The sequence below is a fragment of the Hemiscyllium ocellatum genome, chromosome 4 (assembly GCF_020745735.1).
Source record: "Hemiscyllium ocellatum isolate sHemOce1 chromosome 4, sHemOce1.pat.X.cur, whole genome shotgun sequence".
In the NCBI taxonomy this organism is placed as follows: Eukaryota; Metazoa; Chordata; class Chondrichthyes; order Orectolobiformes; family Hemiscylliidae; genus Hemiscyllium; species Hemiscyllium ocellatum.
The window spans coordinates 90,102,124-90,123,766 of NC_083404.1; the positions used below are offsets into that span (position 1 = coordinate 90,102,124).

The 21,643-nt window shown below is 40.1% G+C and overlaps 1 protein-coding gene across 1 annotated transcript in view; it reads right to left on the bottom strand.

Moving 5' to 3' along the window:
- lpin2 (lipin 2) overlaps positions 1-21,643 on the bottom strand; it is a 116,676-nt gene that overhangs the window by 60,976 nt on the left and 34,057 nt on the right. Inside the window, exons 3-5 of the mRNA XM_060823606.1 lie at positions 19,762-19,857; positions 4,576-4,886; positions 1,744-1,851 (exon numbers count right to left, since the gene is read on the bottom strand). Coding sequence (XP_060679589.1) covers positions 1,744-1,851; positions 4,576-4,886; positions 19,762-19,857 — 515 coding nt within the window. The remainder of the gene's footprint in view (positions 1-1,743; positions 1,852-4,575; positions 4,887-19,761; positions 19,858-21,643) is intronic.

The following is a 21,643-nucleotide window of genomic DNA, read 5'->3' on the forward strand; positions in this document are numbered from 1 at the left end:
GGTCGGGATGGAAGGTGTTGGTAAAGTTGATGAACTGTTCAACCTCCTTGTGGGAGCACGAGGCAGCGCCAATACAGTCATCGATGTAGCGGAGGAAAAGGTGGGGGGTGGTGCCAGTGTAGTTGCGGAAGATGGACTGTTCCACATATCCTACAAAGAGACAGGCATAGCTGGGGCCCATGGCAACTCCTTTAGTTTGGAGGAAGTGGGAGGATTGGAAAGAGAAGTTATTCAGGGCGAGGACCAGTTCAGTCAGTCGAAGGAGGGTGTCAGTGGAAGGGTACTGGTTGGTGCGGCGGGAAAGGAAGAAGTCGAGGGCTTTGAGTCCTTCATGATGGGGGATGGAGGTGTACAGGGACTGGACGTCCATCGTGAAGATAAGGCGTTGGGGACCAGGGAAGCGAAAATCATGGAGGAGGCGGAGGGCGTGGGTGGTGTCCCGAACGTAGGTGGGGAGTTCCTGGACTAAAGGGGACAGAACTGTGTCGAGGTACGCGGAGATGAGTTCGGTGGGGCAGGAGCAGGCTGAGACAATGGGTCAGCCGGGGCAGTCAGGTTTGTGGATTTTGGGCAAGAGGTAGAAACGGGCATGGATGTTTTAACATCCTAGCCTACACAAGTTATCCTGTCCACAAACCATTGCAACTGCAATTAAAAGCAAGACTTACAAGGTCACTCTGACTGAGCAAATGGCAAAAGCATGGTTTGCAGAAATAAGCACAAACAAGGAATCACATCAAAGTAGCACCTTCAAAATAACTGTTTCATTTAGAACTCTGAACCATAAACAGTATTTGAATACAGAATGCTGCTGCTAACCATTTGTGAACTTCCTAAATAGCAATTGGTAATAGGAAACCTAGCCAATTACAGGACTCTGCAGCTACTCAATGAGTTCTGCCAGTTGATAGAGTTCAAAAATTAAACCTGGAACTCTACTGACCTTTTGACTCAGTGCTTTACGCAACATCTATCTGCCCCCTGAGCTGACAAACATTTGGCAATCTTGCAAATTGTTCAAAATTCCTTCCTAAACATTAACAAAATGTGTGTGGTACTGACGGAAGTAACAAATTCATTCTTGGAAGTGAGGATAACAGTATGCTTACATCTGTTGCAAATCAATGGAACAGTTTCACAAATGAACTGCAGCAGTTGGAAAACAATAATTTCCAACAACTGGTACTAGAACTTTGAAACACTAATTCTAGTTTTAAAAAAAGTTTAAGGGATTCAACTGGAATGGGCATTTAATGAATACAGTGTCCTAAAGATTTGTAAACAATACAAAAGATTAATGAATACAAAGTAGTAATCCATAGCCAATTGTATATTGACATTACCAAATTTCTGTCGTACTAGGTTTTTTTGACACACCTGGCTATTAAGATGACTTTTTATGCTCCTAGATATAAAGCTTTTGTTTCAAAGTCAGAATGTTCATGTAAGTTTCTATCAAAAATAAAATCACTACAAAATTGTGCTACTATAGGTGCAGATTAAGTAGCATTTCAAATTTTTACAAAAGCCAAGGTACTTAATGCGTTATACATTGGACAATGTAGCTGAGATAACAATTTAATGAGTTTTGGTCATAGCAGCAGGATACATATCACAAGAACTATTGTCCACAATTTAACAGGCTCTCTGCTAGATCACCAAATTTTATGTTCAATTAAAAAGTATTTGTCAGACAAAAAGAGAAAATTATAACTCCCTTTGACTTAGGATTGCATTACATACCTCTCAGCAGGAGACCAGTCACCATCAGAATGTGAGTAGTTAATCTCATGGGAAAAGGATGAAGGTTCTTTTAATTCGTTGTCCTTTAAGGAAGTGTGTGACAACCCCCTATACAAAAAAAAGGGATATATGTGTTGTATTCATCCTTACATTATTCAACAACAGGTTTTTGCTTAGTGACAATTAAGAGTTCGGTTTTGCTAAATTATTGGCCTTTCTAAAGACTGCTCTCACAGAAATAGCGCTCTGAAAATTTAGGCAAGATGCTGAAAAATCATACTTAAACTTTGAAAAGCTCTGCCCAACTGGGACAATATTGATTATGCAATGAGGTTTGAACAACAGTAGCACAGAAATTTCAATTCAAACCAAAGTTGACTGTGAGCCCCTTTCTCAAAAGTTCTTTTCAGCATTGACATTATCTAGAGTGTTATTTTCTCTCACCAATAAGAGTCTGAAGGAAATGAAGTTTAATTTGAGGTGGGAAATAAGCATGATGTTCCATTCATGTGGCTTTTAAAGAGTCTTCTGCTGAATTCTCTTGCAGAAAGCAAAGAAGCCAAATAACTGGTAATTTAGAAACAATTATCTGACAAATGAATAAGCAGATACGAAGGAACAAAACTAATTGTGAAATGCTTTTTGATTGGAATTGTAAATCAGGTTTTATGCACAAGCAGTCCAATACAGTACTTCTAGGTTTTAAATTTTAGTTTCATATTCAAGTAACCTGATATTTTTAAGAGACCTTTTATAAATGCATACATTTTGCTCGTCTGATGTGGGAAAACAGCCAATCTCAGTACTAGTACATAATTTCTAAAGAAGCCAACTTGCACTGCTACAGAGACAACTAAATGCTAAAATACTAACTTAACTAACAGCCAAGGAATCAATATTCAATTAGAAACAGTATCTCAACTCTTTCCACAATTGAATAGAAAATAATTAGTATTGAACAAATGCTGCATTAATTTTCTACTTCCTTATCTATCTTAACTAATTCCATCTCAACACTGACAAACAACTTGACAACAAAATAAATAAGGTGCCTCCAGCTAATTCTGATCTTACAAGAAAACAGATAAAGTCATGACTGGGATACTGTTTATTTTACGATATGGTGAATGTCACGTGACACTCCAATGACTTAAAGTAAAAAATCATGTACACGTAGAAAGATTGAATCAAATTAAGCTTTCCATATTAAAAAATTGGATTTAACAAAATCAATTGGAGATAGGTTAATCCCAAAAGGACTATGAAGGTTTTGAGCACCATGTTAAGCACATGTGTAGAGGTCCCTTTGATAATGAGGGGTAGCAAGACACTGGTCAGAATGTCAGCTGGAGATCATGTCAATCTAAAGGGTGAGGACAATTAGTCAGGGATTTTGACTCATGTATTCTGTCTCAAAGAAAAAAAAGGTTTCTTGTCCAAGTCCCAGGCTTTGGTGTAGTTTGAAATTTTTATTTATTCACAGGATCTGGATGTCACTGGCTGGGCTAGCATTTGTTGTCTATCCAAAACTACCCTTTCCAAGGAGCTGGTGAGCTACCTTACTGAACTGTTGCAGTCCAATTGCTGTAGGTAAATTCAAAACGAGTTCTGGGATTTTGGCCCTGCAACAATGAAAGAATGCCAACATATTTCCAAGTCAGGATGGCAAGTGGCTTGGAGGGGAATTTGCAGGTAGTGGTATTCCGATGTTTCTGACGTTCTGGTCATTCTTGATGGTAGCAGCAATGGAATCAAAAAGAATTGTCTAAAGGAACCACAGTTAATTTCTAAAGTACATCTTGAAGGTGAAACACTGCTGTTGGCAGTCATAAAGGGAGTGAATGTTTGTGGATGTGATGACAAATAAGTGGGCGACTTTTGCTGAATTGAGCCAAGAGGAGGGACAGGGAGAAAACAGCAGTTGAGCAGACAAAGGAGTGGATATTGGTGAGCTGGGGCAAAAGAAAAGTTGCTTATGGGCTTTCATCAGTGGGTGAAAGTGGACTGGTGATGAAAGCAGCCCATGTGTTGACATGGTCTGGAGTGTGGGATGTGTGTCCTTTTTCAAGTTGCTAATTTCGGCAATAACTTGTTGAACAACATTACCTGTGTCATCAAAGTCTTGCCCATTACTTGAAGAAAGGCACAGAGGGCTCTAATTGTGCAGGCATGACCTTACCTCAGGGGTAGGAAACATGGGATCAATTCCCACCTATTTCAGACGTGTGTAATAACATCATTAAGCAGGTTGATCAGAAAAAATATAAACAAAGAATGGCACAAAAATTTCTAATTTCCTGCTTAGTAACAAGTAATTCTGTCTTTAGAAACAAGACATTCAAATTTACGACAAAAAGGGCAAATTCCTTACAATCTTTGTTTGTTTTGTGCAACAGCTATTTTAACGAATGTTGCATACTTGATCTTTCTATTGAAGTGAAAATGTGGAGAGGTGACTATAAGCTGATTACTCTGGTTTCAGTAACCACCAATCTGGAGTGAATGTAATAACTGATTAATCCAAGACTTTCATTCACTAAGTAGATTACTATTGATAGCTGTCAAGTTATATAATTTCACAAAGGGCAGATCATAGGAGATGAAGCTTACTTATAGATATCAGTGAATATATTGACAGGAGTTAAATGATTGTCTGCACAAGAGAATGAGAAAATAATCTTTAACATTACAACTAATCGGACTTTATTTACTGGAGCAAGATAAAAATCTAATCGCACAACTAATTGCAATCAGTTTTGAAGTGAGTACAGAATAACCAAAAGTCAAAAGGAATTTTAGAAGTTAGAAGCTTAGAGAAAGATTTATTCTTACCTGGGAGAATGTGTTGGTTTTTCATCATCAGAGCTAATGTCCATTTCAAAAATGTCTTCACTGCCAGTTGATGATACACGGTCTTCTTTTTTGCCATCTAGCTTAAATTTCTTCTTCCTTCGCTTTTTCTTCTTTATTGAACCAATGCAGACAGAGGTCTCTGGTGCAGCAACCTGACCAGTACTGTCCATATCATGATGTTTTATCTCTCGGTCAGCTGGGGATTTGCCCATGGTCAGCTGCATACCCTTGAAAAACTGCCCTTCTTCCGTAAGGATGGGTGATGTAGCCAGGTGAGGAGGAACTTTCTCCTAGTTAGAAAGGAAAGCATTTACAGCATAAAATACAGAAAGACAAAATAGGATTCTGTGTAATTCCAAGAAACATTTCTGGCTGTAACAGCTGCTCATTTTTGGAAGTATATTAGGTGTTCAAGGTGATTCCCTCAAATTGCAGAAACAGCAATTACTGTTTTATATGCTGTTGCATTGTTTTGGAACTTGAGAAAAAATTCAGAACAATAGCACTTTTAAAAGTGAGAATACCAGACAAAGGAAGCACATGGTGAAGTCAGTGCAGGAGAGAGAGCAAACACGAGAGAGACAGAGAGCGAACACGAGAGAGACAGAGAGAGAAGGAAAAAGGGACCGTGTGAGAGAGAAAGGGAGAGAGAGAGAAAAAGGGGGGGGCGAGAGAGGGTGGGGGGGGCGAAAGGGAGAGAGATGGGGGAAGAGGAGAAACTTGGGAGTGGTCACAGCACAGAAACAGATAAGTGGATATTTTAAGCGTGGTCTTAGGGTAAGTCTGCAGTAGTGAGTACAGTGGGTTCTTTCTTGATTATAATGTTTTATTGAGATATGTCTCCTGATCATTCTTAAAATATAAGCCTTAACTATTGATTTAGCGTGGAGCAGTGTTTTGTAAAGGAATACGACAGTGCTATTTTCGGGGTCTGTAGATTGAAAGAAGGGAAAATGGACTTTGGCAGAGTGATATGCTCTTCTTGTCAGATGTGGGAGTTTCAGGAGAATTTACAGGTTACTGAGGATTATATCTGCAATAAACAGCATTGGTTGCCAATCTTACGTTCGAGTAGATTATTTGGAGAGACAGTTAGAGGCAATGAGAAATTTACAAGAGCAAGGGGATGTGATGGATGGCAGTTATAGGAAAAAGTCACAGATATAGTCACATGCATGGATTAACTCCAGGAAAGGCAAGAGAGATAGCTAGTGCAGAAGTCTTCTGTGGCTCTCCCCATTTCGAACAAGTTTGCTGTTTTGGAAAATGTAGAGGGTGATGGATTCTCAGTGGAACGTAGCAGGATCAGCCAAGTTTCTGGTATTGAAACTGCCTCTAATGCAATGAGGGGTATGTCGGGTTCCAAGAGAACGATTCTCTTGTCTGAGGTACAGACAGAAGTTTCTATGGCCAGCAGCGAAAAATCAGAATGGTGTGTTGCTTCCCTGGTGTCAGGATCAAGGATGTCTCAGAGTGCAGAATGTTCTCAAAGGGGTGGGGGCAGCAGGAGGTCATCGTACACATTCGAACCAATGACATAGAAAAGGAATAGGTTGAGATTGTGAAGGGCGGTTACAGAGAGTTAGGCGGGAATTTAAAAAAGGAGGTTCTCGAGAGTGGTAATGCCTGGATTACTCCTGGTGCCATAAGCTAATGAGGGCAGGAATAGGTGAAAACAGCAGATGAATGCATGGGTGAGGAGCTGGTGTATGGGAGAAGGATTCACATTTTTGGGTCATTGGAAGCTCTTTTGGGAGTAGAAGTGAACTGTACAAGAAGGATGGATTGCACCTAACTTGGAAGGGGACTAATATACTGACAGGGAAATTTGTTAGAGCTGCTCGGGAGGACTTAAACTAATAAAGGTAGGGGTGGGACCCAGGGAGATAGTGAGGGAAGATTTCAATTTGAGACTGGTACAGCTGAGAACAAAAGGTGAGGCAAACGGGCAGGGACAAAGCAGAGAACAAAGGTAGGACTGATAAATTAAACTGCATTTATTTAATGCAAGAGGCTAACAGGGAAGGCAGATGAACTCAGGGCATGATTAGGAACATGGTGCTGGGGTATCATAGCAATTACAGAAACATGGCTCAGGGGATGGACAGGACTGGCAGCTTACTGTTCCAGGATACAAATGCTATAGGAAGGACATAGAGAGGCAAGAGAGGAGGGGGACTGGCATTTTTGATAAGGGATAGTATTACAGCTGTACTGAGGGAGGATATTCTGGAAATACATCCAGGCAAGTTATTTGAGTGGAACTGAGAAATACGAAAGGGATAATCACCTTATTGGGACTGTATTATAGACCCCCTAATAGTCACAGGGAAATTAAGAAACAAATTTATAAGGAGATCTCAGTTATCTGTCAGAATAATGGGGGTTATAGTACAGAATTTTAACTTTCCAAACATAGACTGGGACTGCCATAGTGTTCAGGGTTTAGATGGAAAAGAATTTGTTAAGTGTACACAAGATAATTTCTGATTCAGTATGTGGATGTACCTACTAGAGAAGGTGCAAAACTTGACCTACTCTTGGGAAATAAGGCAGGGCAGGTGACTGGACGTGTCAGTGGGGGAGCACTTTGGGGCCAGTGACCATAATTCCATTAGATTTAAAATAGTGATGGAAAAGGATAGACCAGATCTAAAAGTTGAAGTTCTAAAAAGTGGAGAAAGGGCAATTTTGACAGTATTAGGCAAAAAACCTTCAAAAGCTGATTGGTAAAAAGGATGGCTAGAACACAGGAAGCCTTCAGAAATGAGATAACAAGAGTCCAGAGAAAGTATATTCCTGTTAGGGTGAAAGGAAAGGCTGGTAGGTATATGGAATGCTGGATAACTAAAGAAATTGAGCGTTTGGTTAAGAAAAAGAATGAAGCATATGTCTTTTATCCTGTCTATAACTGTCACAACACCAGGTTATAGTTCAACAGGTTTAACTGGAAGCACACTAGTTTTCAGAGCGACGCTCCTTCATCAGGTGACTATCACCTGAGGAAGGAGCGTCGCTCCGAAAGCTAGTGCGCTTCTAATTAAACCTGTTGGACTATAACCTGGTGTTGTGAGATTTTTAACTTTGTACACCCCAGTCCAACACCGGCATCTCCAAATCATAGACAGGATAGATCAAGTGAATCCTTAGAAGAATATAAAAGCAGTAGGAGTGTACCTAAGAGGGAAATCAAGTGGGCAAAAAGGGGACATGAGATAGCTTTGGAAAATAAAGTTAAGGAGAACCCAAACGGTTTTTACAAATACATTAAAGGTCAAAAGGGTAACTAGGGAAAGAATAGGGCCCCTCAAAGATCAGCAAGGCAGCCTTTGTGTGGAGCCGCAGGAGATGGGTGAAGATTCTAAACCAGTATTTTGCATCAGTATTTACTGTGGAAAATCTAGAATGCAGGAAATAGATGGCGGCATCTTGCAAAAGGTCCATATTACAGAGGAGGAAGTGCTGGATGTCTTGACAGGCATAAAAGTGGATAAATCCCCAGCACCTGATCAGGTGTACCCTCGCACTCTGTGGGAAGCTAGGGAAGTGATTACTGGGCCTCTTACTGAGATATTTGTGCCATCAATAGTCACAAGTGAGGTGCCAGAAGACTGGAAGTTGGCTAACGTGATGTCACTCCTTAAGGGTGGTAAGGACAAGCCAGGGAACTATAGACCAGTGAGCCTTACGTTGGCGGTGGCCAATTGTTGGAGGGAATCCTGAGGGATAGGATGTACATGGATTTGGAAAGGCAAGGACTGATTAGGGATAGTCAGCATAGCTTTGTGCGGGGGAAATCATGTCTCACAAACATGATTGAGTTTTTTGAAGTAACAAAGAGGATTGTTGAGGGCAGAGCGGTAGATGTGATCTATATGGGCTTCAGTAAGGTATTTGACAAGGTCCCCCATGGGACACTGGTTAGCAAGGTTAGATCTCATGGAATCCAGGAAGAGCTAGCCATGTGGATACAGAACTGGCTCAAAGGTAGAAGACAGAGGGTGGTGGTGGAGGGTTGTTTTCAGGCTGGAGGCCTGTGACCACTGGAGTACCATAAGGATCAGTGCTGGGTCCACTATTTTTCATCATTTTATATAAATGATTTGGATGTGAGCATAAAAGAGCGATAGTCAGTAAATTTGCAGATGACACCAAAATTGGAGGTACTGTGGATAGTGAAGGTGGTTATCTCAGATTACAACAGAATCTTGATCAGATGGGCCACTCGGCTGAGAAGTGGCAGATGGAGTTTAATTTAGATAAATATGAGGTGCTGCATTTTGGGAAAGCAAATCTGAGCAGGACTTATACACTTAATGGTAAGATTCTAGGGAGTGTTGCTGAATAAAGAGATCTTTGAGTGCAGGTTCATAGCTTCTTGAAAGTAGAGTCACAGGTAGATTGGATAGTGAAGGCGGCATTTAGTATGCTTTCCTTTTTTGATCAGAATATTGAGCATAGGAGTTTGAAGGTCATGTTGCGGCTGTATAGAATGCTGGTTCGGCCACTGTTGAAATATTGCATGCAATTCTGGTCTCCTTCCTATTGGAAGGATGTTGTGAAACCTGAAAAGTTTCAAAATAGTTTTACAAGGATGTTGCCAGGGTTGGAGGATTTGAGCTATAGGGAGAGGTTGAATAGGCTAAGGCTGTTTTCCTTGGAGTGTCAGAGGCCGAGGGGTGACCATATAGGAGGTTTTTAAAATTCTGAGGAGCATGGATAACAAATATACAGTCTTTTCCCCAAGGTGGGGAAGTCCAGAACTAGAGGGCATAGGTTTAGGGTGAGAGGGTAAAGATATAAAAGAGACCTAAGGGGCAACTGTTTCACGCAGAGGGCAGTACGTGTATGGAATGAGCTGCCAGAGGAAGTGGAGGAGGCGAGTACTATTGCAACATTTAAAAGGCATCTGGACGGGTATATGAATAGGAAGGGTTTGGAGGAACATGGTCTGGGTGCTAGCAGGTAGGACTAGACTGGGTTGAGATATCTGGTTGGCATGGATAAATTGGACTGACAGGTCTGTTTCTGTACTGTACATATCTGTAACTGTACGACTAAGTAATTATATGAATTAAAATTATAAAATGCAATGATTTTCTTTTTCACATATTCAAACATTTTTTAAAATCAAAAGATGTTTCTTGATCTCACATTGCACCATTTCAGTTAAAAATATGAAGACTATGTTCTGCATCATCTTTTCAAAAACACATGTAATCCTTTGAAACAAAAAAACTGAAGCATTTCAAAAATACCTTTTCCTGCACCAGTACAACATTATCATATCAATTGCTCATTAGCTAGCGTATGTCTTAAAGTGGTTATTCCTTGAGCTGTTCACATCATGACTTGATGGAATTGCATTTAGTATATAGTCCACTCAGACCAGTAAGAATTTGGATTAATTGTGTGTACAAATCTCTTCATTCACCCGGTCAACTTACACAACAAATTTTACAAACTTCTTGAGAATAACTGAGCAAAATGGCTATGCTGCCTATCCAAACCTACCACTAAAAGCTTAGTGGAGCTCTGCTGTCCAGTTCTGGGTACTAACAAAGTGCCCTTTATGGTGGTTGTAGCTCAGGAAATCACTACAATTCCAGCACTGATCCACCTTAGGCCTGGGTGGAAGGGGTTTAAAGAAAGCAATCCTACCACACAAGCCACTAAACATAAAAAGACAAAGCTCACATTCCTTTTTACCATTAGCCCAAAGTAATTCTTCCCTAAGATTTCCTGAGCTACCTTTAAAGCAACCACTACTGATTTCTTAGGAACCACCAACTAGGCCAGTTAATTTTTTTGGAACACAAGGACTACTCCTGACCTTCAGAGGGTACTGTCTCAGACTTATGCTTGTATGGCCAGTGATAGGATTTAATTTGAAACCTTCAATGACAGCCAGTGGAATCCGGTATGTAGCCTGTCTGGAATGTTTTTTCAACTGTAACAAAATGGTAGTGTATAGAGGATGGGCAGTGTGTTTGAGAAGGGATGTCATGAACGTTGAGGGGAGATTTCCTTCTTTCTAGCTATTGAAAGTCCACATTTAGAATAGTTATCCAGGCAGTGAACAATTAAACAGAACTGATGTTTAAATAAAAGTACTAAAGAATTCTAAAAACTGGTCAGATACTCAGGGCTGGATCCTATCATAAATCATGAGACTCCAAGGTCAGGGTCAAATGGAAACCTTGAGCCAGTACTTGCTGGTACACCAGCAATACAATATTCCCATTTCTTAAATAAAGGAGGCCTCTCCATTAGTAATGTTATTTGTTGCTGGCTAAGAGGACTATGTTGGGTTCTGCTGATGCACATGTAGATGTTTCAAGCGGTGTGCAGAGCCTAGGTATATAAACATCAAGTGCCACTGGTTCTCTCTCTAGTGTTACAAAGGACAGACTCGAGCTCATTACCATGGAATGTGCCAACTAGTCAGACTATTCCATATCACCTGTCTCTTGAGGAAAACTGAAAAAAAAAATCACTTTTGGCCACAAGTCCATCAAACAGTGGTCAGAACAAAGCATCCTTGAAACCCTGCAGCAAAGAGGAGATTGTTGATTCTGTCAGGTGGTTCCCAGGGCAGATACTCAATCATTTGGTAGACTGTCTCATCTCCAAACGTTTCCAACAAGCACCAAAATATTGCTTGGCTTATGGTGAAAAATACACTACTTGTGAGATTCTTCATGTCCACCCAGATTCTCTGCTGCCAGGCTGCCCTCAAAGCAGCTATGTTTGGGGGGGGGGGGGGGGGGGGGGGGGGGGGGTGGGGGGAGGAAAGACGAGAGAGAAAGAGAGACTGTCACATGCATAAGCAAAGGAAGTCTGGAGAGATGCAATGGTTTTTGGCCAGGTTCATCCCAAGCAGCTGTGACACAGGTGTCTGTGCTCTACAATCTGTTCCCCAGAATATACACTGAGGCAAACATCGACTTTGCCTGGAAGATCATCAACTTGGTCAATGACGCTCTTTGGTCTGTCCAAAACTTGTTGATCTTTCAGTGCGAAGGGTTGACCTTGACAAAATGTTGCAGACTGGCATATTCCAAAGTCCTGGATTACATGCAGAAGGACACACTAAAGCTTGGGGCAACTGTCAACAAGGCACAATGGAGAAAGACCATTTAAGGCCTTTACTCCAAAGTACAATGGGGGCCCGTTCAGTTATCGAACCCTCCCAGTACATCAAATACATGTAAATAGTATCTTGCATAAGAAATACCTTTGGGCTTGTTTTAACTGCAAAGTCAAACTCTAATATTAGTTTGTTTGTTTTCCAAATACAAAGACTGAACAGAACTGAACTGCTTTAGTAACAGTGTAAGTTTTTTTTAAAATGAATAAAATATATTTTTGCAAGAACAAATGAGAATCTCTAGGACACCTCAACATTGAGAATGGAAGGGCATGCAGAAAAGTGAAAATGAGAAAGTAATAGTGGCATTTATTGGAGGTTTTGAATGCCTTTATTTGTTGCATGCCGCTGGAAAATATCCCTCGTGGTGGAAAGTCATCCCGATCCAGGACCCACCTAATTTTCTTGCCCTTCTTCACACCACATATTAGGGCTGGGAAATTGCAGCTGTAAATAACTAGATTTCAATTTTACTTAAACATAATTTCTTTAACACATAGGATGACAGTTAAGAATCTAGCTTCATTTACATTAACAGTTGAAAGCAAAAATGAAATTTATTCTTCTCAAGCTGTAGTCATTCAAATTCTAATTTATAGTATGGAACTACATCCATTATGCTGAATCCTACTTTATACCCTTAGATTAAGAATTCAGTAACAATCAGCAGTTCTTCACAGTTCCCAAGATCATGTGCACGATTTTGCTGCATTTGTCAGGTTTTTTTTTAAAATACTGCATTCAAATTTGAATAAAAATTGAAATATGTGGATGACTTCCCAACAGACAAGAATTTATTCCTTATTTGAAACTGTAGAGAATCCTATTCATGATAATGAAGCTGCTTTAAACCAGATGTCATTGTTATTTATGTGAACGATTAATAGTTTACTCAGTTACAAAATATGTCCTGATATAAATGAAATTAATAATTTCTGAGAATGAGGCAAATACTGAATCTCCAGCATGGTTTCCAAACACAAACCTGAAACAAACAAAGCTCACTGTTTCCCAAAATAAGTACACTGTATAGATTAACAAAGGTGTAGGTTTGCTCGCTGAGCTGTAGGTTTGATATCAAAGTCTCGCTTCCGTTTACATTTTCCTGAAATAACTTTCACATTCAGCATGATATCATCAGAAAAGCCATTAAAATAAAATGAAGGAAACCATAGAAACCATGTGCTGTTGAAGTCAAGAGAACGGTAAGATTAGTTTTTTTACAAAAGGACCATTCAAAACCTATAATTAAAACCACTTTTGACTGCTGCTTAAAGCATAAATTCTTAAAGTAACCAAATCTTTCTCCTGGAAGAATTCCCTACTGCTAAATAGAAAGAACAAAATTAGCACAGCTGGGTTGGTCAAACCAGTTCCTTAAGGCAAGAGAAGGCTCAACTATTTTTATGATGGAAGACATCCACTCAATAAAGCCTTCACTCACCCGGCTCCAAGCCCAAAGGATGAAGATGTTCCTGGTTGAGTAGCACTGGTTTGAATGGCAGCAGCATTCATTTTTGTTTAAAAAATAAGATATTTAATTCAAATAGAATAGGTAATTTTTTTCACAGAGCCATAATTCATTTTACTTGGAAATTGGAACAGTAATTGTACATATAATATTTTATTTAAAAAAAGTGATCATCTAGTCTTGGTAGTATCATGAAAGGGTGTTTAACCATAATCATGGCCATAAACTAGGAATCTGCATTTTCAATAAAAGAAAATACCAGCTTCTTCTCTCTACCACTAACGAAAGTTTGGGGAACGAAACTTGGAAGGGGAGAATTTCAGTAGACCTTTATTAGACCTCCTAACAGTCAATTTGACCACAGCAAAAATACTTGGGAAAAGTGGATTCAGCAAAAATGTTTTTGATTTGCGTGCGAAACAGAAAACAGATGATTGCAGAAGAGCAGGCTAATAAATTCCCAATCTAACCTGCAACAAGCTGATTTCCAAACACACAATGTGAAAATGACCATCAAAACATAAGCTTTTGTGAAGGGAGTAGCTGGTCAGCTTTCTCTACCATTTGCCTTTGGTAGGGAAAAAAAAAATTCCACGTTTTCTCATCGTTTGATTATTTTGCACATCAAAAACTTGGGACTTTAATGCACTAATTTAACATGCTTTCTGCAGTTATGCATTTTAAATCTCACGATGTCTAGGTTTTGTTACTGACTTTTTGAAAAGTCAGAGTCATAGAGATGTACAGGGTGGAAACAGACCCTTTGATCATACTCATCCATGCTGAAGAAATTTCAGACTTTAATCCCTATCCGATTTACCAGCATTTGGCCCATATCCCTCAAAACCCTTCCTATTCATATACCTATCTAGAAGTCTTTGAATCAGCCTCCACCACTTCCGATGGCAGTTCATTTCCATAAATGCGCCTCCCTCTGCGTGAAAACGTTGCCCCTCAGGTCTCTTTTCTATCATCCCCTTCTCACCCTAAACCTACACCCTCTAGTCATGGACTTCCCCCACCCAGGGAAAGACTTTGTCTATTTATCCTATCCATGCTTCCCATGATTTTATATACCTCTAAGGTCACCCCTCAGCCTCTGACATTCCAGGGAAAAACAGCCCCAGCCTGTTCAGCCTCTCCCTATAGCTCAAATCCTCCAATCCTGGCAACATTCTTGTAAATCTTTTCTGAACCCTTTCAAGTTTCACAACATCTTTCCAATACAAAACAGACTAGAATTGCACACATTATTCCAAAAGTGGCCTAATCTATGTCCTGTACAGCCTCAGCATGACCTCCCAACTCCTATACTCAATACTCTGACCAATAAAGGAAAGCATACCAACTAGCTCCTTCATTATCCTATCTACGTACGATTCCACTTTGAAGGAGCTATGAACCTGCATTCCAAGGTCTCTTTGTTCATCAAAACTCCCTAGGACCTTACCATTAAGTGTATAAGTCCTGCTCAGATTTCCTTTCCAAAGTGCAGCACCTCGTATTTATCTAAACTCCATCTGCCACTCCTCAGCCCATTGGCCCATCTGGTCAAGGTCCTATTGTAATCTAAGGTGACCTTCTTCGCTGCCCACTACACCTCCAATTTTGGTGCCACTGCAAATTTACTAACTATAACTCTTATGCTTGCATCCAAATAATTTACATAAACGACAAAAAGCAGTGGACCCAATCTTTGTGGCATTCCTCTGGTCACAGACCTCCAACCTGAAAAGCAACCCTCCACCACCATCCTCTGTCTTACCTATGAGCCAATTCTGTACCCAAATGGCTAGTTCTGCCTGTATTCCGTGAGATTAACCTTGTTATAACCAGTCTCTCATGCGGAACCTTGTCGAATGCCTTACTGAAGTCCACTTCGATCACATCCACCACTCTGCCCTCATCAATCCTCTTTGTTACTTCTTCAAAAATCAAGTTTGTCAGACATGATTTGCCACACACAAAGCCATGTTGGCTATCCTTAATCAGTCCTTGCCTTTCCAAATCCATGTACATTCTGTCCCTCAGGATTCCATCCAATATCATGCCCTCCACTGACATCAGGTTCATTGGTCTATAGTTTTCTGACTTTTCCTTACCACATTTCTTAAATTGTGGCACCATGTTAGCCAACTTCCAGTCTTCTGGCACCTCACCTGTGACTATCGATGATACAAATATCTCAGCAAGAGACCCAGCAATCACTTCCTTAGCTTCCCAGAGTTCTAGGGTAGACCTGATCGGGTCCTGGAGATTTATCCACTTTTATGGCTGTCTAGACATCCAGCACCTCCTCTTCTGTAATATGGACATTTTTAAAGATGTCATCATCTATTTCCTTACACTCTATATCATCCATGTCCTACTCCATGGTAGATACTGATGCAAAATACTCTTAATATCTCCCCCATCTTCTGTGACTCCAGATGCAGACTGCCTTGCTCTGCTCTACTATTCTCTCCCTAGTTACCCCTTCATCCTTAATATATTTGTAAAAACCCCTTTGGATTCTCCTTAACCCTACTGGCCAAAGCTATGTCTCCTTTATGCCTTCATTTCTCCTTTAAGTATATTCCTACTGCCTTTAAACTCTAAGGATTCACTCGATCCATCCTGTCTATACCTGACATATGCTTCTTCTGTTTCTTAACCAAAACCCCAATTTCTCTTGTTATCCAGCATTCCCTACACTTACAAGCCTTTCCTTTTACTCTAACAGAAATATATTGTCTCTGGACAATCCTTACATCATTTCTGAGGGCTTCCCATTTTACCATTGTACCTTTACCTACGACCATCTGCCACCAATCAGCTTTTAGAAGTGCTTGCCCAATATCTTCAAAATTAGCCTTCCTCCAATTTAGAACTTCAACTTGCAACAAAAGTCTGCAAAGTACCTCGGCATTTTAAAATGTAATGCCTGAAGAAGCCTGGAACAAATGTTGGAGAAGCAGCCTGGGACAGACCTCAGAAAATAAGCAAGCTAAGTCTTAAGCTTTCAATGAGCTATATGCCTTTCTTTGCTTGGTGTACAATCTGACTAACTTGCTTCAAGACTCTGCGAAAGATGCTGTTACAAATGCTATGCACACACTTGAAATATGTTGTCTGCCTAACCTGGTTCAGAAAAAAAAAAGTCAATAACTGGAAATGATCATTAATTCGACTCTTGGTAATGCAGAGGTCCAGGAATTTCATGTCATTAAATGTACCAAAAAAGAAAAATTCTTCCCTTTAGCAATACAGCAAGTTTGTCATGGGTACCTTTTTACATAAATGAATTGAATTAAGTACGTGCTCAGCTCAACGATAAAAATGAAAACATAGCATGCAATTTCAGCTTCCAGAAAATCCAAAGATAACAAAAGCTGGGTTTCTCTATTCCACTGTTGCTGTCACGTATTCCCTTAACGTTTATAACGACAAGGTGAAATATGGAAGATGATATGTATATGGTATTAAGCTCAAATTTACTTAAGATTAAGAAATTTGTCTGATCATTCTTCCTAGTGGACCCCTAAATACACCCTTTCCTTCATTTGACTATCCTGACTGCCCTATCCAGTATTTTGCCTCATCTTCGCTTTTGGAAATCCTGGCATAACTACTTAAGCTGCGCCCACCATCACTTGATGGTAAAAGGTCCCATTATACATAGGCCTGTTTGAGACTCACTGTGCCAGGACTTTCACTTAGCAACTGTTCAACAAATAGGTGCAGTATGAACTGTGCCACAATAACTAGAATGTTTTTGTCTACATTAGACACCGCACTGGTTCCTTCCTAAAAAAAGCCAGGCTCTACAGATCATCCACACAATCTAGAACCGAGTCAGATCTCTGAGAGTTGCATGATTGGCTGCACTCGCTCACTCAGTTTTAACCTCCTGGCAGGTCAGCCCTGCACTACTTTCCAGGGCGGCAGTAGGCCACCTCACACTGGACATACTCCTAGATTCTCAACACTAAATCACTCCAGGATTCTTCTTCATTATCCAAATCTACTTCATCTGAGACATCACACATCGACACTTCAGGTTCCCCAATGCCACCGAGTGTGCTGCTTGCCTTCACATTGTCCATCAGACTCCTGGCCTCAAGCAAATCCCTTTCATAAGCCATTTTCCAAAATTCCAGGCTGCTAGTCCAACAAAATTGATGTGGTCGCCTGTGTCCAGCCACTTGACGACTGCATAATCCAGGATCCCAGAATTCTTGAATCTTATTTTGACCCTTGGTATTTCAATTTTGGAGAAATACCTTTGCATGACTTGGAAGTTCAGTCAGTCTTGCACTATTTCAATATTTTTCTCCTCACTGCTTAACTGTCTTTCACACCAAACTGAAGCTGGCTTAAGCCAAGCATGATACATAGCACTACAATTATAGATTTGGTATCTTCCAGACAACACGGTGAAGCCAAGGAGATGGTTTGTCAGAAAGATTTAATCTCACCCAAAGAAGAGGTAGTCTGAAGAATAGCCTGTTGATGTTGTAGGTGCGATTATAAGCATAAACTAGTTTCGGATGATATTTCAGCCATTTGTTTCCTGTCTAGAGATAAAAGCATGCAGAGGGATTGACCCATTCATATTGTCCATTACTCAACGTAGGGCATGATGCGCCTCTTGGAAATGCTATAGACCTTGCAAAGCTCCTGTGGGATCTTGTTCAAAGTTATGCCCTGATCACATGCAATACCAAAGCAGACAAACCAATTCGCATATCAATACTCTGGCTTGGGCAGTAGCATAACAATCATGTCACTAGGCTATAATATGAAAGCCCAGATCAATGTTCATGGGTAATCTCAGTTGGTGAAATTAGAAATTAATAAAAACACAGATAAAATGATGTTAACAATAACTGCAATCACTGTCAAATTTTTGGAAAAATGCATGTGCCCTTTATGAAAGAAAATCTAATTGGCCTGGCTTACATTTGACTACAGACCCACAGTAATACAGCTGATTCCCATCAAGGCAATAAATTCTGGCTTAGTGATGTTCTCATCCCACAAATGAATAGAAGTAAGGCCTTTTAGTCATGGCCTGTGAACTTGAAGATATCCATCCGTACAAGAACATTGTCAATCCCCTTACCAGTGATGACTTGCCTACCACTGCCTAATCTGGAGGAGGGATCCACAATGCAGTCGAACAATTTTAAGGAGACAGAGAGACCTCTTCTTCAGCTTGAATGTACATATAGAAGCACTACTGTAACTGTAGCAGGTCACTGTTGTTTCCAAAAACCATCATACCTCAAATACACACTGTAGTTGCCTGTGATCTCTTCCCATTATTTCCTGACTAGCTTTCTTGCATACATATTGCATGATTAATGTCACTTGCTCCTTAATATGGAGGCCCTGAGACAATATATCCAGCAGTACATCCTAATTTAGTCTTCAATTGCTAGATCATTGTGCATTTCCCATCTTGCCCAAACCCCCCTCGCTTCCTACTCATCAACAAGTTGAATATCCAGCCAGGGGTATGCTTACTTCTTCCATAAAACCAAGGGAACACACATGGGGCATCTCTACTCAAGTTTGGCTTCAAGGCCTAATTTCCTCCATGATAAGCCTCCAAGATGAGCAGCCTCAGCCTCCCTCAGAAACAATGCCTTTTTCAATTCTTGCACAATTCACCTCATCTTGGAAATTGACAGTTTAAACTCATCTGTCATGACTTGATGCAAATGTTTTGGAGTTCTGCCAACTAAGCCAGAAATGTAACATGAGAATTAATACATGGATAGTCCAAAGATTATAAAAACAGGATTTTATTTAACATACATTGGGTCATTACAATACTCAAGGGAAAATAAAGTTAAACTGGAATACATTGTATGTATGTGGAAGTAAACCAGTGGTTTATATCTGGTTGAGGAAATCTTATGCCTGTCTGATCCTTTTCATGTCAGGCCTCCTGTTCCCAAAGACACCTTTTCCTACAAAGTCCATTAAACTTCCCCAGCTGTTATGTCCAATGCCCTTCTTCACTGTTGCCACGTGCTGGGTTTTTTTTTTGGGGGGGGGGGGGGGGGAGAAAGGAGGAGGGGGGGGGGGGGGGGGAAAGAGAAGAACCATTACACAAAGGCACCAGCACAATACTGCATTTTGGAATGTAATCGTTTAGACAGAAGCATGCACTATACCAAAAGATTACCTATCAACCATTTACATGTGAAACCATGGTCGAATTTCCGTTGCTCAATTTTTCTATTTCATCTTTTTAATGTTGGTTACACTGGTGGTTTCAATTATACTTCATCTCTTCACTGTTTAATTATAACATTCTGCCAAATAAAATGGCATATGTGGCAAGTTATTCTTCTATCCACCCAAATTCATTGCAATTGAATTTAAATAGTACACAGTAAATGCAACTTTCTCAGTCATGAGTGGGATGGTCTCCACTCATTTTAAAATCTAAGACAGATAAACAACTCTTTTTAAACTGTTTACAAAAGATACAAGCACACTGCAATGTTTCTGCATTAAATCTTTATAAATTAAGCTAAAAATCACTACATACATTTTCTTCCTCTGTTTCCTGTACAAAGAATGCTTCTCCATTATCTCCCAACTTCATGTGCAGATCTACTGGATCGCCATTAATCTCAATGTCAATCTGAAAAATTCCATTATAGCACTAATTAAATCTGACATCACTACTGGAAAGTCAAAACCATTTCTTTACATATGTAACTCTACATATTTCACATGGAAACACCTATAAAAGCAAAACAGATTCATAACTGTTTTTACCTGTCAACTTTAACACAATTAAACATCAAAGGTTCTTTGCAGAGAATTATAAAACTGGATTTTGCAAAGCTTCAAGTCAACATCAGAGCCAATAGCCGATTTCTACCGCAGATAGCACATTACAAATTACATGAAGATCCACAAAGTCATTTATACTGATACAGATTTTTTTTGTTCACTCCTGTTAAATGGCTGTCACTGGCTGAAGCAGGATTTCTTTCCGATCTCTAATTCCACCTGATGACATGGTAAACTGCCTTCTTGAACCACTGCATTCCACTTGATGTAGGTACACCCAAATGTTGTTGGGCAGGGACCTTCAGCATTTTGATACACTACCACCAGAAGAACAGTGATATTTTTCTAAGTCAGGATGGTGACCGATTTGGAGGAGATCTAAGTGATGTTGTTCTCTTCTACCCACTGTCCTTATCCTTCTTGTGGAAGTGGTTTTGGAGAGTATTGTCTTTGAGGAGCACTGGTGAATTTCTATACCACATTTTATAGATGGTACACAGTAGTGCTACTGAGTACCAATGGTGAATGGAGTCCATGCTTCTGCATGTGATGCCAATCAGGCGATTTGCTTGGTCCTGGATGGTACCAAGGTTCTAGAGTTGCACTCACCCACAAGTGGGGAACACTATATTAAATTTCTGACTTGCGCCTTGTAGATGGTAGAGGCTTTGAGCAGTCAAAGAGTTACTCATTGCAGGATTTCTAGCCTTTGACCAGGTCTTCATATGGCAGATGGAGTTCAGTTTCCTGTTAATAGTAATCCCAGGGTGTTGATCGTGGGAAACTCAACGATAGCAATGCCATTGAATATCAAGAGGTAATACGTTGTCTTTTTGTTACAGATGATCGTTGCCTTCCCCTTGTGACATGAACGTTATTTTTCACTTGTCAGCCCAAAACCTGGATATTGTCCAGGTCTGGCTGCATTTGGATATAGACTGCTTCAGTAACAGAAAAAAATTACAAATGGTGCTAAAGATGCTGAACTTCTAACCTTATAATGGAAAGCTTTGATGAAGCAACTGAAGGGAGGGGTATCAAAAGAGTGAACGGGCTACTTCTGCTCTTATTTTCAACATTTTTAATAAAATATTGCACAATCTTTACCACTGGGTTCACTTCATTGTCTAGGTGTTGCCTTAAAAACAACTACTCTCGAGCTGCAATTATTTAAAACTCATTTGCCTGCTTAAAGTATCATATTAAGTAATGTGATAAACAAATGCACATAAGTTAATCCTTTAATTTTTGAAACGTTACCAACATTTATCAATTAAGAAACAAACTTTGTAGTGAATGAAACCTTTGAAGAGCAGGTGTGCATGCTGGAATGGATAGAGATAGAGGAAGCTGATGTGCTGAAAATTTTGTCAAACATTAAGATTGACAAGTCGCCAGGTCCGGACCAGATTTGTCCTCGGCTGATTTGGGAAACGAGAAATGCAATTGCTTCGCCACTTGCGAAGATCTTTGCATCCTCGCTCTCCACTGGAGTCGTACCTGAGGACTGGAGAAAGGCAAATGTAATTCCTCTCTTCAAGAAAGGAAATAGGGAAATCCCCAGCAATTACAGACGAGTCTCACGTCTGTTGTCTGCAAGGTGTTAGAAAGGATTCTGAGGGATAGGATTT